Source organism: Ptychodera flava, chromosome 17 (genome assembly GCF_041260155.1).
Source record: "Ptychodera flava strain L36383 chromosome 17, AS_Pfla_20210202, whole genome shotgun sequence".
Taxonomy (NCBI): domain Eukaryota; kingdom Metazoa; phylum Hemichordata; class Enteropneusta; family Ptychoderidae; genus Ptychodera; species Ptychodera flava.
In genome coordinates, this window is record NC_091944.1 from 2,266,797 (window position 1) to 2,283,284 (window position 16,488).

The 16,488-nt window shown below is 42.4% G+C and overlaps 3 protein-coding genes and 1 long non-coding RNA gene across 4 annotated transcripts in view; 3 read left to right on the top strand and 1 right to left on the bottom strand.

Moving 5' to 3' along the window:
* Positions 1 to 11,089, top strand: LOC139115129 (uncharacterized). The gene is made up of 5 exons (XM_070677033.1): positions 1 to 4,946; positions 5,466 to 5,614; positions 6,189 to 6,342; positions 7,045 to 7,346; positions 8,540 to 11,089. The coding sequence occupies exons 1-5, from the start codon at positions 2,669 to 2,671 to the stop codon at positions 11,087 to 11,089; spliced, it is 5,433 nt and encodes a 1,810-aa protein (XP_070533134.1). The 5' UTR covers positions 1 to 2,668.
* LOC139115132 (uncharacterized) overlaps positions 7,016 to 16,488 on the bottom strand; it is a 10,006-nt gene continuing 533 nt past the window's right edge. Inside the window, exons 2-4 of the long non-coding RNA XR_011548061.1 lie at positions 15,679 to 15,892; positions 14,629 to 14,726; positions 7,016 to 7,143 (exon numbers count right to left, since the gene is read on the bottom strand). This is a non-coding gene — a long non-coding RNA (uncharacterized lncRNA). The remainder of the gene's footprint in view (positions 7,144 to 14,628; positions 14,727 to 15,678; positions 15,893 to 16,488) is intronic.
* Positions 11,059 to 13,976, top strand: LOC139115131 (tenascin-X-like). The gene is made up of 2 exons (XM_070677034.1): positions 11,059 to 12,160; positions 12,760 to 13,976. Exons 1-2 carry the CDS (start codon positions 11,059 to 11,061, stop codon positions 13,974 to 13,976), a joined length of 2,319 nt encoding a protein of 772 aa, XP_070533135.1.
* The window catches only part of LOC139115127 (uncharacterized), a 27,997-nt gene continuing 25,402 nt past the window's right edge, over positions 13,894 to 16,488 (top strand). Inside the window, exons 1-3 of the mRNA XM_070677031.1 lie at positions 13,894 to 14,556; positions 14,982 to 15,143; positions 15,715 to 16,098. Of these exons, the coding sequence (XP_070533132.1) occupies positions 13,989 to 14,556; positions 14,982 to 15,143; positions 15,715 to 16,098 (1,114 nt within the window). The 5' untranslated portion in view covers positions 13,894 to 13,988. The remainder of the gene's footprint in view (positions 14,557 to 14,981; positions 15,144 to 15,714; positions 16,099 to 16,488) is intronic.

Below are 16,488 nucleotides of genomic sequence, written 5' to 3' on the forward strand. Positions count from 1 at the left end.
AGAAAGGAAGTGGTGGTGGAAATGGAGGTGGCACAGGGGGAAGTGGTGGTGGACTTCTCTTCTGGGCAAATGGACATGAACTCCGAGTGGATGGTTTCATCCGATTACAAGGTGAAAATGGTGTCGGAGGCAACGCTGGAGGAGGCAGTGGAGGAAGCATATGGATAGATACAACCAACTTTACAGGACATGGTGAGATCAATGTCAATGGTGGAAATGCCAGTGGCAGTGGCTATGGAGGAGCTGGTGGACGCATTGCAGTTCATGTGCACCACAAGCACAGATATGCCGGTAAATACAAATCAGTTGGTGGCAGGGGTGTCCATGAACATTATGCTGCAGCAGGCACTGCATATAAGGAGGAAACAGCAAGAGGACCCCAGTATCAGGATATCAAGTATGACAAAGAGACAAACACAACATACACATCAGCTCTTCATTCATATGTCTTCATAGACAATGAAGACCAACATGTTCCTTGGTTGTTCTCCATGTTTATGGAAGGGGAACGTGATTGGTATGAGATCGATGAGGCCCATGTTATTCGACATGCAAATGTGCGCATCCACCATCCAGCAAACTCCCCAAATGTTACAGTGATAATCCATTCATTCCTTGGAGACAGGACTGGATTGTTCAATATCAGGGAAAACCAGGTCCTCTATGCTGAAGTTGTTGAATCAGTTACAAATGAAACTGTGGCACCAGTGAGTTACGATATTGATGACGGAGCAGAAATTGTCCTGCCATCTATAGTGGACATCCGAGGTACCCGCACAGTTCTTGGTGGAATGATTACAGGTGTTCATAACTTACACATAGCAGGCGGTGGAGATGTTGTATTTCTGTCAACTGGGCAAACTGCAAGATTAGAAAACAGAGAGTATGTAGAAATATCTCCGAAGGGAAATTTCACTTTTGGCACATTCACAGTAGAGAGAAACTCAAAAGCAGAGTTTCAGAAGATAACGCATGCAATGAGCGTTACTTCATCTGAATTCCGTGTCAAATATCAGGGTCAGCTGTACATGAATATAGCAGAAATTTTCTGCTCATACGCATGGATTGAAAGTGAGGGAGCTTTCCACTTGGATGCCAGGGGTCACTATGCAGAAGAGGGTGAAGGGGCAGGCTGGACAACAAATGACACAATAGGAATGGGAGCAGGATATGGTGGTCAAGGTGGTGGTCCTCCTCCATATGGTGGACCTGCACATGGGTCTATATTTAGACCAACCATTCCTGGCAGTGGTGGAGGTAACGGCGCAGGCATTGGCGGACGTGGTGGTGGTATGCTGTGGTGGGCAGTTGGTCAGAGCATTGCAGTGAATGGAGAACTTGCACTGCGTGGTGGTAGTGGGGAGGGCACTGACGCTGGAGGAGGTTCTGGTGGCAGTGTGTTAATTGAAACAACCAATATGACTGGACATGGTGACATCAGGGTAAATGGAGGACCTGGCAGTGGACGAGGAGGTGGTGGTGCAGGTGGGAGGATTGGTGTTTTGTGTCGTTGGCGATATCAGTTTGGTGGAAGATATGTCAATTATGGCGGAGAAGGAGGCACAGAAGAGCACAAACTAACACATGGCGGAGCTGCAGGAACTACCTACAAAGAAGAGAACCTAAGGGAACTAGAATACAGACACAAGAAATATGACAAAGTTTATAATGTAACATTCTTGGCTGTGGATCATACTTACGTTCACATGGACAATGATGGAAAAGTTGTACCTCCTGCTTCAATGATTATGGAGACATACCGTACTTTCTATGAGTTTGAAGAGATGGAAATAACAGCTGCAGCAAGGGTTCTTCTGTATCATCCAAATAATGAGACAGAAGTGACCCTGATAGCTCATCTCTTCATTGGTGACAGAACAGGACAGTTACACTTGCGTTATAACCAGACAGCTTACATTGAGATTGTGGAATCTGAGAGCAATAAAACGCTTGCTCCTGTCAGCTATATCACAGATGCCGGATCAGAAATAATCCTTCCAGAAGAATTCCACATCCATGGAACAAACAGTACCTTTGGTGGCCTAATCACTGGAGTTCAGCATTTTTACATTGAAGATGAGGCGTTTGTTGTATTCCAATCCACCAGCCACACAGCCATCATTGAAGACAGAGAGTATGTGCTCATCACACCTCCTGGCAACTTTACGTTTGCAACAATCACAGTGAAGAGAGGTGGACATGCTGGCTTTCAGAAAGTTACAAATATAATGAGAAAAGATTGTGCAGAGTTCAGGGTTAAGTATCAGGGCATTCTGTTCATGAATCACGCAGAATTATTTTCCACCTATGCCTGGGTTGAAAGCCAGGGAGTATTCCACCTTGATGGCCAAGGACACAAAGCAGAGAGAGGGCCTGATGCTGGCAAAACATTTATGGTGTTGGATATGGTGCTGGACATGGTGGAGAAGGGGGAGGTGCAAACGTAACATTAGTCAGCCAGCCATATGATTCTGTGTATTCACCAGTCGTTTTTGGCAGTGGTGGTGGCAATGGTGCTGGCACTGGCGGTTCAGGTGGTGGCGTGCTGTACTGGAAGTCAAGTCACTACATAGAACTCAATGGACTTTTTTCACTTCAGGGCAATGATGGACAGGGAACAAATGCTGGCGGTGGTAGTGGTGGCAGTGCATTGATTGAAGTCACCAACATGACAGGGCATGGTGAAATTAATGTCCAAGGTGGTGATGGCTCTGGCCTAGGTGGAGGGGGTGCTGGTGGAAGAGTTGGTATCCACTGCAGATGGCATTACACATATGGTGGAAGGTTTCGTGACAGAGGTGGTAGTGGTTCAGGAAACTATAACCTTTCCCATGGGGCAGCTGCTGGTTCAGTTTATGTTGAGGAAAACACCCGTCCTCTCCAGTACAGAATAGCTAAGTACCTGAAGGAACTGAATACAACTTTCCTGGATGTTGACCATAAGTATGTGCATATTGACAATGAAGGTCAAAAAGTGCCAGTAGCGTCAATGATAATGGAGGATAACACTGTAGACTACGAGTTTGATGAAATGGAATTGACAGGTGCAGCAAGACTACTGCTTTATCATCCTCATGGTGAGCAAGTAACAGCCGTGGTTCACAGATTCATTGGTGACAAAACAGGACAGTTCCATCTAAGGAATAACCAAACTGTGTACGTCGAGGTGGTAGAGTCCACCAACAATCGTACTGAAGCACCATGCAGTTATATCATTGACTATGGAGCAGAGATGATCATGCCTTTTGAGGTTCATCTCCAGGGTACAGACACTCTAATTGAAGGACTTCTCACTGGTGTGCATCACCTCTTTGTTGAAGAAAATGCCCATGCAGAATTTACATCCACAGCTCAGACTGCAGTCATTGAAGACAGAGTCTACACACACATCACATCTGAAGGCAACTTCTCCATGCCGCAGGTCATCATCAGGTATGGTGGTGAGCTAAAGTTCACAAAGGTTGAAAAGGAAATGATCTTCAACTCAGCGTTTGTTGAAATCAAGTACAGAGGACGTATCCTGCTCAACCATGTCTTGATTGAGTCTGGCAATGCAGATTTAGAGAGTGAAGGCGAACTGCACTTAGATGGAGCAGGATACCCAGCTGGAGCTGGACCAGGTGGCGCTGTATCTGAAGGAGCTGGAGCTGGCCATGGTGGTAAAGGTGGTGGCTCAACCAGTGAGGGTCAGCCATATGGTTCTGTCTTTACCCCTGTAGATCTTGGCAGCGGTGGAGGACCAGGACATTATGGACAACCTGGAGGAGCTGGGGGAGGTGCTGTTTACTGGGTGATTGGAACAAAGATACATTTGAATGGACTTATATCTAGTAAAGGGGAGGATGCCGTGATTAATGCTGCAGGTGGAGGTAGTGGAGGAAGTGTTGTAATCGAAGCAACGAACATGACAGGACATGGTGAGATCAATGTAGACGGTGGTAGTGGGCAGACAACAGGATCTGGTGGTGCAGGTGGGAGAATTGGTGTCCATGTTCATCACAAGAACACTTATGGTGGGCAGTACAATGCTAGAGGAGGTGCAGCTGGCTCTACCCACAGCAATGAAGCATATGGAGATGGTGGGCCTGGTACTGTGTATAAATTTGAATCAGATCGTGGTCCACAATACAGAGAAGTAAAATATCATGATCCAGAAAAGAACATCACTGAATATAAACCAGAGCATTCAATGCTGAAGATAGATGATGGTCAGTTAGATTCTGATAATCCAGCCATGGTCATGGAAGATGATACGTTATTTTATGAATTTGATGAAATTCAAGTCAGAGGTCATTCACTGGTTCATTTTTACCACCCGGCTGAAGCCAGAAATGTCACTGTTGTTGCCCATGAGCTCCTTGGTGATAAATCAGGACAGATTGTCATAAGAAACAGGCAGAGGCTATTTGTTGATATTGTTGAATCAACGCACACATACCTTGAAATCCCATGTGGTATTCATGTACACGATGGTGGGGAGGCAGTACTTCCCACAACAGTCATCATTCAAGCAGAGTCTCTCAACATTGAAGGCAGAATGACGGGTGTAAAGGAGTTGATCCTTGAGCGGCAGGGACACTTTATCTTGAAGGGCCAAGGTCACACAGCTGACTTGCCAAGCAAGGCTGACTGGTATTCTGATATGCCTTTTGATCCCTACACACCTGGTCTTGTACTTATTGGCAAAGTTTCCATCAACAACCTGGGACAAGTTACAATAGACATAGACCCCGTAGTGTCTAGACTTGACATTGGTAACTTCATCATTAAAAATGGTGGCCTCCTGAAATCAGAATCTCAGAAATTTGAGATATTTGCTGGTGAAATGGACATTGAACCTGGTGGTACTATTGATGCTGCTGGCCAAGGACATGAAGCAAATGCAGGCCCTGGTGCAGGTACATTCAGCTATAACCGAGGATCAGGTGGTGCCCATGCATCAGAAGGTGAGAATCATCAATGATCACATTCTTCACACAGCTCTAAACTTTATCTTGTCAAACAACCAACAGAACAGTAAACTTTTCAGATGTAAATGTTTGCATCAGATTTTGATGTGATGAGCCCACTTTGAATTATAGACTTACTCTTCTGTAAGGTATAGCGATACTATACCTTGCAGTGGGTTCAAACTGTAAAATGCTCTTAGATATGATAATGAATTGACATAGGATCCTGTTAATTGACAGTAGGTAATTTATGAATACACAATAAGATCTTTAATAAGGTTTTGTTTTTACTGCTATGCCATCAAAAAATATTTGACTTTTTTTTGCATAGAAACAATATTGTGACAAATATTTATTTCAACAAAATATGTCTAAATATGAGAGAGAAAAAAATTTAAAATGAGCAATTATTTTGCAATATGTTGTTGTTAGGTCTGCAGCATTAAGCAATCAGATATCATATATGACTCCTATTGATTTTAGACGTGACTTTACCTGACTAAATTCTTTTTTCAGGAGGAAGTGTTTTAAGTTGTCATCCTGGTCCCTGTGCCACTGGAGGAAGTCCGTATGGAACAGTGTTTAACCCACGTGATGCAGGAAGTGGTGGTGGTGGCTCTGGAGGAGGAGCTGGTGGTGGATCTGTGTACATCAATGTTGGCAAGGTGACCAATTAACTGTGATTTAAGTTTTTGATTTATAGAAATCATATATGACAAATCTTCATGTGAACTGATGGCTGATTTAACATTACAAATTTGACACACATCTCTCAAAGATTACTTCAGAATATATTTGCATCTGTAGAATATTTTTTTCTGCACTAATAGCCAATTCAAGGCTTTGTAATGTTGACAGGGACTATGAGCAGTTTCCTTGTATAAGTCAAATACTATTTACTTTGACATTTAAGTTGATATAATTAAGGCACTGAAAACTAATATGTATTCACATCTTTAATACCTTTTGCTGTGGCTTCATGTATTAAAAGTATATATTTCTGTGATTGAACGCGTGAGTGGACATCTTACATTTGCTGTACTCCATGTTTGGTCTCCTAAGTGAACCTCTTCAATAATACTAATACTTGGTGCTGTCCTACCTGTTCACCCTGTTATGCCAATATGAACTCTCTTGCAAGAAGCCATCCATCATGATTAATGTATGTTGGACCATGTGAAAAATATAACATTTTACCAGGAAACCTAATGTGTTTTCTTCTCTGAATTCCTCTGTCAGGATATCTACCTTGATGGTGCCATGTCAGTGAATGGTTTGGATGGTCGAACTGACACCCATGATTCTTATGGTGGGGGAAGTGCAGGAAGTATATTCATTCAGGCTGGTGTTGTCCATGGCCATGGTGTACTCACCAGCGATGGTGGTGATGGAGGTATACACAATTATGTTCAACCTCTGCTTCATCTGACTTCTTTCATAAAAATGATTATATAAGGGTGACCCTATTATTTTGTTTCTCATCTCCAGAAGAATACTCAGGCAAGGCGAGCGGGTGAAATAAAAAAAACAAATACAAAAAAAAAACATATTTGTTTCAGTTCAATATTCTGTCAAGTCAGTCTCTACAATTTTTAAGTACCAAAAATGTGTATTTGTTTCAGTTCAATGTTCTGTCCATTCAGTCACTGCAATTTCTTGTCTTTCAGTTCTGTGTTCTCTCATTGTTGTCTATAATTTTCAAGTACATGCTAGAATGATCGCCTCAGAGGCAGCGCAAATAAAAGAGGTTTTTTATTTTCATGTCGGAGTTGAAATTTATGGTCGGTCGGGAGATCAGAAACACAAAAATTAAAAATGTTGCCCTAATCTAATGAAAAAATAAGGTTTCATGCAAATTTGAATAAAAGTATATTGGAAACTATTAACATGAAGTACAACCAGCCTGAAATATGAGTTTGTTTGTGTGAAAAAGCTTTAAGATACGGGTATTGTCAAAGTTGTTCTTCATAGCATAGTAATTCAATGAAAGAAATGTAGTTTAAAAGATATATCATAACCATTTTATTTTGTTTTGAATCCATTTTGAAAAACATGGAATTACATTTCTCACCTTGTCATTGGAATTTATAACTAGGCACAAACTCTGGTGGTGGCAGTGGTGGAAGAATTGCAATCCATGTGACCAATGCATACAGGTTCCAGGGCACCCTTCAGGCTTTAGGTGGTTCTGGATCTGATCATGGATGGCCAGGAACAGTGTATATTAAGCAGAGCATTGGTGACACCAACATCACAAGCTTGTTCATTGACAACGTCAACAGAGCAAGTCAGACAACACAATGTTACAAACCAGTTGAATTGGATGAAAGTGGTCAAAGAGATTTCCATTTTGATTTGGTCAGTCTGGATAGACGTGCATGTCTTGTGATAAAAACGGTAAGATTGGAATATGAAAAACTTCATCACACCCTTATTGTATTTTGTGCGTAAATTGTTTAATAAATAAAGGTCTTGACGTCCTGTGAGATTCAAAACTGTTTATGATGTTTCTTGACTTGTTTCAGTGAAAACTGCATTTCAAATGCCTTTAAAAAACAAACACCAGACAACTTTTTGTACCATTGTTAGTTCCTTACACTTCCTTCTGTTTGTGTAATGAGTCATACTTGCATCAAACTTCAATAGGAGAGTAAGAATATTGTAAGTCCACAAAGTTTTTAGAAATATCATATCCACACTGTGAACTACTGTGTTATTTACATGATCTTACAGAAGAAACATGAACTGACACTGGCTTAGAAAGGGAAGGGAAAATAAAGTTTTGAGAAAGATAGTATATTTCATAGTTATTCCTTCTAAAGGGACTTATGTAATTGATCTTCATAGATATATGTCTTTGTGACTTTTCACGTTGCTATAGGTCAAGAAATAATTCTACTGTTACAGTAATATATATCGCATAACTTGCTAAAGAAAACATATCTCAATTAAGCCAGATATAATTGAAATTTTCTGAAAAAGCTAAAGATACACACAGATGAAATGTGCTTACAACATTTGGTGTGAAAACCTTTCCTTTTCTATTTCAAATGTGTGGGCAGTGGATATTTGTGAATGAATTGAAACACATAGAAAACAAAACTTATTGAGCTGATTGTAATTGACTGGGAAAGTTGCATCTGCTGTAATTTACATATCATTATTATTTCCCTTCTTTTCATAAATTTTGGTAGTTTTTATTCTCTTCTTGAAAAATGATGTTGCAATTTCTGGTGTTTGTTTTACAAAACACATGCTAAATGTTTGGCATTTGCAATAATATTCATCATTTAACTTTCATTTTAGTTTGGATAAGAATAAAATGCATGTTTTCGTAAGGGCTCATACTTTTTTATTTGCTGGGCCTATGCTTTCGATGGTACTGTACAGCAGAAAATTAAACTTGTTTTCTTGAAAACGCTTATGAAAATGGAAACAAATTTTTAAAGCTATTGTTCGATAAGCGAGTGAGCAAGTTATTATCCTTCTGTATGTTTATTCTTCTGTATGATTAAGTGCCAATATGTATGAACAAAGATAAGAAGTCATAATAATCATTTGTAATCAAAAGCTTTTTGCTTTAATTTTAGCACGCAACTGGGACTTCAACTTTGGTGATTGAAAAATTAACTGGTGATGGAACTGGGACTTTGTCTGCAAGAGGAAATGACATGCTTCATATTGAACCCCAGGAGATGAAAACATACTTGCCTGGAGACTTAAGAGTTCACAACAATGGAGGAATGGTGGTTCCACCAAAGACGACAATAAGAAACCACTTAACTGTACAGGGCGCCCTTTATGGCATTGAAGAACTATTCATCAAGGGATACACAACCCTGTACAAGTCAGGTTACAGCACTTGTAGGAACTGTACCGATGGAAGCAATGAATTAGGACAGTATTGGATGGGTCATCTTGTAGTCCAACATGATGGTACTCTAGAAGCCAGTTATTCAATTCGAACAACAAGACAAGCAATCCAGATACGTACAGCACAAGTATTTGAACTTGAGTACAATGCTGCTGTACGATTGCGTGATTCAATCACAGTTTACTCAAGAGATGTGAAGACAGAATTGAAAAGTACAGTTGAAGGGAATGCTATTGGTTATGGTGCAGCTAGTGGTCCAGGTGCTGGTGGTACATGTGGTGGAGGAGGTGGTGCAGGACATGGTGGGTATGGTGGTCCAGGTGGAGGTACTGGCACAAGCAATTGCCATTCTTCCTCTAGGGGACCACCCTATGAAGATGCATGCTTACCGTATAGAGCTGGCAGTGGTGGAGGCTGGGATAGCCATTCAGGCCGGACTCCAGGAGTAGGTGGAGGAGCAACACAGATTATATCTGGTCAACATGGAGAAATTGAAGGAACAGTTACAGTAAATGGTGGAAGCAGCAATGATGGTTCTGGCGGTGGAAGTGGTGGGACAACATGGTTGGATGCTAGATACATGGATGGATGGGGTCAAAATATAGCAAATGGAGGCTCTGCCTCCAATCACAAATACTGTTCTCACAGCTCATGTACCCACTATGGTGGTGGAGGGGCGGGAGGACGCATTCGAACAGTGTCAGAATACCCACACAGAGTTCTTGAATCAAGATGCACTAAGACTGGTGGCTCATCAACAAGCAATCAAAGAAATGGAGACTCAGGAACTGTCTGTGTAAGCCCAACCCAATGCAGCAACCAGGGTATATGGGATCCTTCGACTGGCCAGTGTATGTGCAACAGTGGAACTGTTGGTTTCAACTGTCAGATCGAGTGCGATGATGACTACGTCTGCAATGGACATGGTACATGCACCAACCATGGTGGCTGTGAATGTGAGGAAGGGTATGTTGGCTATAGATGTGAGTACCAGTGCTTGGCCAATACAACTTGCAGTGGACATGGTACATGCACACCACATGGCGAGTGCATATGTGACTCCTGCTACCATGGAAGTGACTGTTCAATCCTGTGTAATGGCAATGGTGACTGTGTAGACGCAGAGTGCCAATGTGATCCCTGCTTCATTGGAAGATATTGTCATTCAGAGTGTAACCATCAGGGATCTTGTGTCAATGATACATGCAGCTGTTCAGACAACTGGCGAGGAGACTTCTGCAGTGTTGCTGGATGTCCTGGGGAAGAGATTGACTGCTCAGGACATGGTATATGCAATGCTGGTATTCATGCTTGCTACTGTGAGCCAGGATGGACAGGTGATGACTGTTCTTCAGTTGACTGCCCTGGAGATCCCAACTGCTTTGACAGAGGCTACTGCAATGCTACAGTGGAACCACCTCAGTGTCAAAATTGTGAAAAGGGCTGGATGGGAGCTGACTGCAATGAAACTTGTGTCCATGGTAATCAGGTACCTATGGATAGTGGTGTCTGTGTTTGTGACCCTTGCTGGATGGGTAAAAACTGTGATCTACTCTGTTCTGGCTTTGGGCAATGCAGTGATGACAACACAGCCTGTGAATGTCACTTTGAAACTGGACGATGGGGCGAGTACTGTGAAATCCTAGGCTGTCCAGGAATTGATGTTCCCTGCTCTGGTCATGGTGACTGCAATAGTGCTATAAATGAATGTGAGTGCAGAAATGGATGGATAGGAATTGGATGTCACATACCAGATTGCCCTGGGAATCCTGATTGTGCTGGCCGTGGATTTTGCAATGGTGACTTTGATCCACCAATCTGTCAGAACTGTTCAAGAGGTTGGATGGGACCAGCCTGTGAGGATCCATGTGTAAATGGCATACAAACACCAATGGACAGTGGGTACTGTAACTGCTCCTCTGGGTGGACAGGAGTTGGTTGCGATGTGGAGTGTTCCAATAATGGTAAAATTGTGGATGGAGCATGTGAGTGTTACTATGAAGAAGGATGGAAGGGGGAACTTTGTGATATACCTGGATGTCCAGGTCTCTTTGGACTAGATTGCAGTGGACGAGGAGAATGCAACAGTGCAATTCCAGAATGCACCTGCAGACCAGGCTGGCTCGGAATAGGATGTGAATTACCAGACTGTCCTGGTCATCCAGACTGTGCTGGGCGAGGATACTGCAATGACACCTTTGATCCACCATATGTCAGAACTGTTCCAGAGGATGGATGGGCCCAGCCTGTGAAGATCCATGTGTAAATGGTATTCAAGAGCCAATGGACAGTGGTTACTGTAAGTGTGATCCAGGATGGGTTGGCGTTGGATGTGATTCAGAATGCTCCTTCAATGGGAAAATCATCAATGGCTCCTGTGAATGCTATGTTGGATGGAGAGGAGAGTATTGTGACATTGCAGGCTGCCCGGGCATTGATGTTGACTGTTCTGGACGTGGACAATGCAACTCTGAAACCCACCAGTGTATCTGCAATGATGGTTGGACAGGTGATGGCTGTGAGTTCCCAGACTGTCCAGGCAACCCTGACTGTTTTATGAGGGGACACTGCAACGATACTGTTGATCCTCCAGTTTGTACCAACTGTGAAAAGGGCTGGATGGGACCTGACTGCAATGATCCTTGCACTTTTGGCAACCAAGTTCCCATGGACAGCGGGAATTGTGTCTGTGATCCATGCTATTCCGGAAGGAGTTGCAACAGTGAATGCATGGAAAATGGTTTCTGCAGTGATGGCAAGTGCAGTTGTGATCCTGGCTGGTGGGGTGAGTTATGTGAGGTACCTGGCTGCCCTGGTGTTGAAGAAGACTGCAGTGGCAATGGAGATTGTAACAGTGCCCTGCATCTATGCTTCTGCTATCCTGGATGGAAAGGAGATGGCTGTGAGATACCTGACTGTGCAGATGACTGTAACAACAGAGGATACTGCAATGGAACTGATCGAACAACCCCACAGTGCACTGACTGTGAGCAAGGCTGGATGGGACATGCCTGTGAGGAACCTTGTGTTTATGGAATCCAGGAGCCAATGGACAGTGGAGTCTGCCTTTGTGACAAATGCTACACTGGTTATGGCTGCAATGTTGAGTGCTCAGGAAATGGTGTTTGCAATGACAACAATCAGTGTGAGTGCTTTGAAGACCCAGGCAATTCCTGGTTTGGACTTAAGTGTGAAATGAAAGGGTGTCCAGGAGAAGACAATGCCTGCAACGGCCATGGAGACTGCAACTCAGCCTCTCAGAAATGTACGTGTTATCCTGGTTGGACAGGTGATGATTGCAGTATAGCAGATTGTCCAGGAACTCCAAGCTGTTCAGGTATGACCAGCAATGACTAGCAACTAGCAACTTTCCTTTGAATATTGTTTTTGTTTATAAAGTTCAACCTATATCCACACCACTTTAATTGATGCCAATAACTCTTATTGATGCCTAATTATATTTTTTAATTGTGTGTTCACTTGTATAGACACAAATCTCACTCAATGCTTATACATAGAAGGTCCTCTCGTTTATATTAAGAAGTTTACAAGAAATCCTTCCAGGTTTTCAAGAACAAATTCTGATAAATACACCATACATTTTATAGAATACTAGAATAAAGATAACACGGTTGCCATGATAAAAAACAGATGGAAGTGTAAATAAAAGAAGAAGAGCAATGTACAGTAACTAAAATTTTACTGACAAGTTGAACTTAAAGTCAATGCCAGACAGTTATAGCCAATTCACACATAAATTATGAGTGAAAAGATATGTGTGCCATTTCAGATGTTTGAAAATTAATAAATGTATGAGCTCAAGCATATTATTAATTCAGCGATTGTGAAGAGACTGCTTATACTTCATTTTTTAGGTTGGTGTGATCGAATATTATTCATTGTAGTAAGTTTTTGCTTCTTTGCTTGATCTTGCAGGAAATGGTGTCTGTGGATCTACTTATCCACGAACTTGTAAGTGCTTCAGTGAGTGGGCTGGTGATGTATGTGATGTACCTTGTGTCAATGGTGCCAACGTGTATGGTGATGGCTGTATATGTGACGCATGTTTTACTGGCACTGGTTGTGACCAGATTTGCAATGGAAATGGAGAGTGTGAGAATGATGCTTGTTCATGTGATTTTGATTCTGGATACAAGGGCGAGTTCTGTCAAATCCCTGGCTGCCCTGGACATCCAACAGACTGCTCTGGTCATGGCTCCTGCAACTTGGCTACATTTGAGTGCATTTGTGATCCGGGCTGGAAGGGCAATGGATGTCATATTCCAGATTGCCCAGGAGATCCCGACTGTCATGGAAGAGGAGTTTGTCCCGTACCAGAAAATGATGATGATGACCCATGGTGTGACTGCAATATTGGATGGATGGGTGATGGATGTGAAACACCTTGTGTTCATGGAACACGTGAGAGATTCCCCAATGGTACATGGATCTGTCATTGTGAACCATGTTTCAATGGAATAGGCTGTGATCTCCTATGCTCTAATCACACGACAGCTCAGTGTATTGATGGCACTTGTGACTGTGGCTTTGATGGTGGAAGGGGTGCATTCTGTGAAGTAGGTGGCTGTCCTGGTGATTATGGGCTGGATTGTTCCGGGCATGGAGAATGCAACTCAGCAACAGGGGTATGCTATTGCCACTCTGGCTGGACTGGAGAAGGGTGTGAGATACCAGACTGTCCAGGAACCCCAGACTGCAATGACAGGGGAGTGTGTGAGCCATCTGATCCTCCTGTTTGCCGAAACTGTACCAGTGGCTGGATGGGAACGGCGTGTGAAGTGCCATGCATCCATGGTGAACAGATTCCAATGGATTCTGGTAACTGCACCTGTGAGCCATGCTACAGTGGTATATCCTGCGATGCTAAGTGTGGTGGAATAGGAAACTGCACAGATGATGGAGTTTGTGAGTGTCCATTTGAAGGAGGCCGAGGAGAGTTCTGCACAGAGCCTGGTTGTCCTGGTTACGGCAAAGACTGCACTGGCCATGGAACATGCATTCTTGGCAAGTGCCTGTGCAATGAAGGCTGGCTAGGCAGAGGATGTGAAATACCAGACTGCCCTGGAGATCCAAACTGTAATGGCAGAGGTACATGCACTGAAGACACACCTAGACCTGAGTGCATTGATTGAATTGAAGGATGGATGGGCTCTTCCTGTAATACACCCTGTGGACCTGAACATGGAACGCAAGACCCACCAAATAGTGGCCTATGCAGATGTACAGACCCATGTTGGCATGGAGAAAGCTGTCATGACTTCTGTAGTGGTGTGGGACAATGCGTCAATGAAACTTGTGACTGCACAGATGAAGGCTTAAATCTAGGCAATTGGGGCCAGTTCTGTGAAAGCAGAGACTGTCCTGGAGTTGATGAGCCATGCAGTGGCCATGGATACTGTAACCCATCCACACTCACATGCATCTGTAATTCTGGATGGGAAGGAGAAGGTTGTCATATTCCAAACTGTCCTGGCGATCCAGACTGCAATGGTAGAGGCACATGTGATGGAAACCAGGCTATTCCTATCTGTAAGGACTGTGAAGCTGGATGGATGGGAGCAGGTTGTGAGCTACCTTGTGTGAATGGCACAGCACAGCCTGACTATACCTGTGTTTGTGATGAATGCTACACTGGTGCTGGATGTGATATGATGTGCAGCAACCACGGACAATGTAATGATGGTACTTGTACATGTGACTCTGCTTGGTGGGGTATGTATATTGTAAAGCATTAACTTAGTAAATGTAAAATATAGACTATCCCATATGGCTTTAGAAACTTACCTGTGTTTTCAAATGGTACCACTTTCATCCCTATATACCTGAACAATGTACTGATCTGATACAAGATACTTGTACCACGGTTGGTAGTGGAATGTTCCCTGTGTAAAGATTCAGGCATGCATTGACAAATGAAACTAGAGAGACAGTATTTACTGGCTATATTATAGTTGTCTCTCAGTGTTTTCTATTTAAATCTGTGTGACTGATCAATTGACATCTTTGCCAGTTCAATTTATCTTGTACATACAATTCTAAACAAATCATTTACAGTTTTAAACCAACAATTTCCCTAGTTTCTGTACAATTTGTTAACATATATCTTTCTGCTTTTCCCTTTTTGGCTTGATGTTCAGGAGAATACTGTGATATTAGAGGGTGTCCCGGCATTGGAGAGAGCTGTTCAGGACGTGGACACTGCAATGTAAATGAACAAAACTGCTACTGTTACCCTGGTTGGAAAGGTGAAGATTGCAATATTCCTGACTGTCCTGGAACACCAGATTGTAGTGGTAGAGGTGAGCTTTGCATTGATGAATTAAATACACAATAGATATGTGTTTGAACACTCAAAATCTCTGTTATTCTGCCTGATCAAACCAGGAATCTAGTCATCAGGAAGCACGATTTTCAAAGTAATAAGAATGTTGGATCAAGTCAGGGATTTGGTTGACAAGCCTGTCACAACTCTGTGTTTCAATTGTCACAGTGTAGTGGGTGTTGCAATGGGAAAACAAAAACAAAAAAAATGAAAGTTTATAAAGATCAAATGAGAAAGACTATAATGACTGCAATTTTTATGTGATTAGCTGCATTTGAACTTACTTTTAAATTTATTGTTAAATTATCAACTTTTGTACAAAATTGTATACAAAACCGCACGTTTTGTGTGTATGAGCCTTATTTCCATTTCCAAGATTTAATAATTCAGATGATTTAAACAAAAGAAAGTGAAAGATGTGCATGTGACAGATTGATTGATTGCAATATAGCCAATCTGGCATTTAGATCTTGTGTTCATACAGTGATCTATTATTGCAAAGTCTGCCTTACCTTGAAGTTACTGACAGGGGCATTCCAATTCAACAGGGTACTGCAACGGTACATACAGTCCCCCTATGTGCATTTGTGATGAAGACTGGATGGGTGAAAGATGCCACATTCCGTGCTTGTACGGCAGACAGTCACCACCAAACAGTGGCATATGTGAGTGTGATCCTTGCTACCTTGGTATCAGCTGTGATGAAGAATGCTCCAGTAATGGCGCCTGTGCAAATGAGACGTGTATTTGTGAAGAGGGATTTACTGGTGACCTGTGTGAGTTTTTAGATTGCCCTGGAGAACCAGACTGCTCTGGTTTTGGTACATGTGTCAGACGAGAGGGCAGATCAGTGTGCATCTGCAGTGCAGGATTTGAAGGAGAGGATTGCTCAATCATGGTTTGCCCCGGAACACCAGAGTGCAGTGGAAGAGGTGAGGAGCCTAATTCTTATGCAGTGTTCCATGTTTTTAAATATATTAGACAAATTTCACTTTTTGTATAATTTGCAAGATAGCTCTAAAAGACCGATAATTTCACATTTGGTAAACTTAAGCTGTATAGGAAAGAAATTAATATTTATAGTTTGTTTGAACTTAGATTCATATCTATCAGTATAGTTTGCATTATAGATAGACAGTTAGGCATATTATCAAGTGTAAGGCCACATGACACTGTCACTGACACTGTTTTTAGTATCGATTCAACACAAAAATGTAATACCTTCTCAGAATTGACAAGAAACTTAGAAATGATGGATATCAGTTGAATGGCAGTAAGTGTTTCAGTTTTCAGGAGTAGCTGTTTTTCAATTCCACATCATG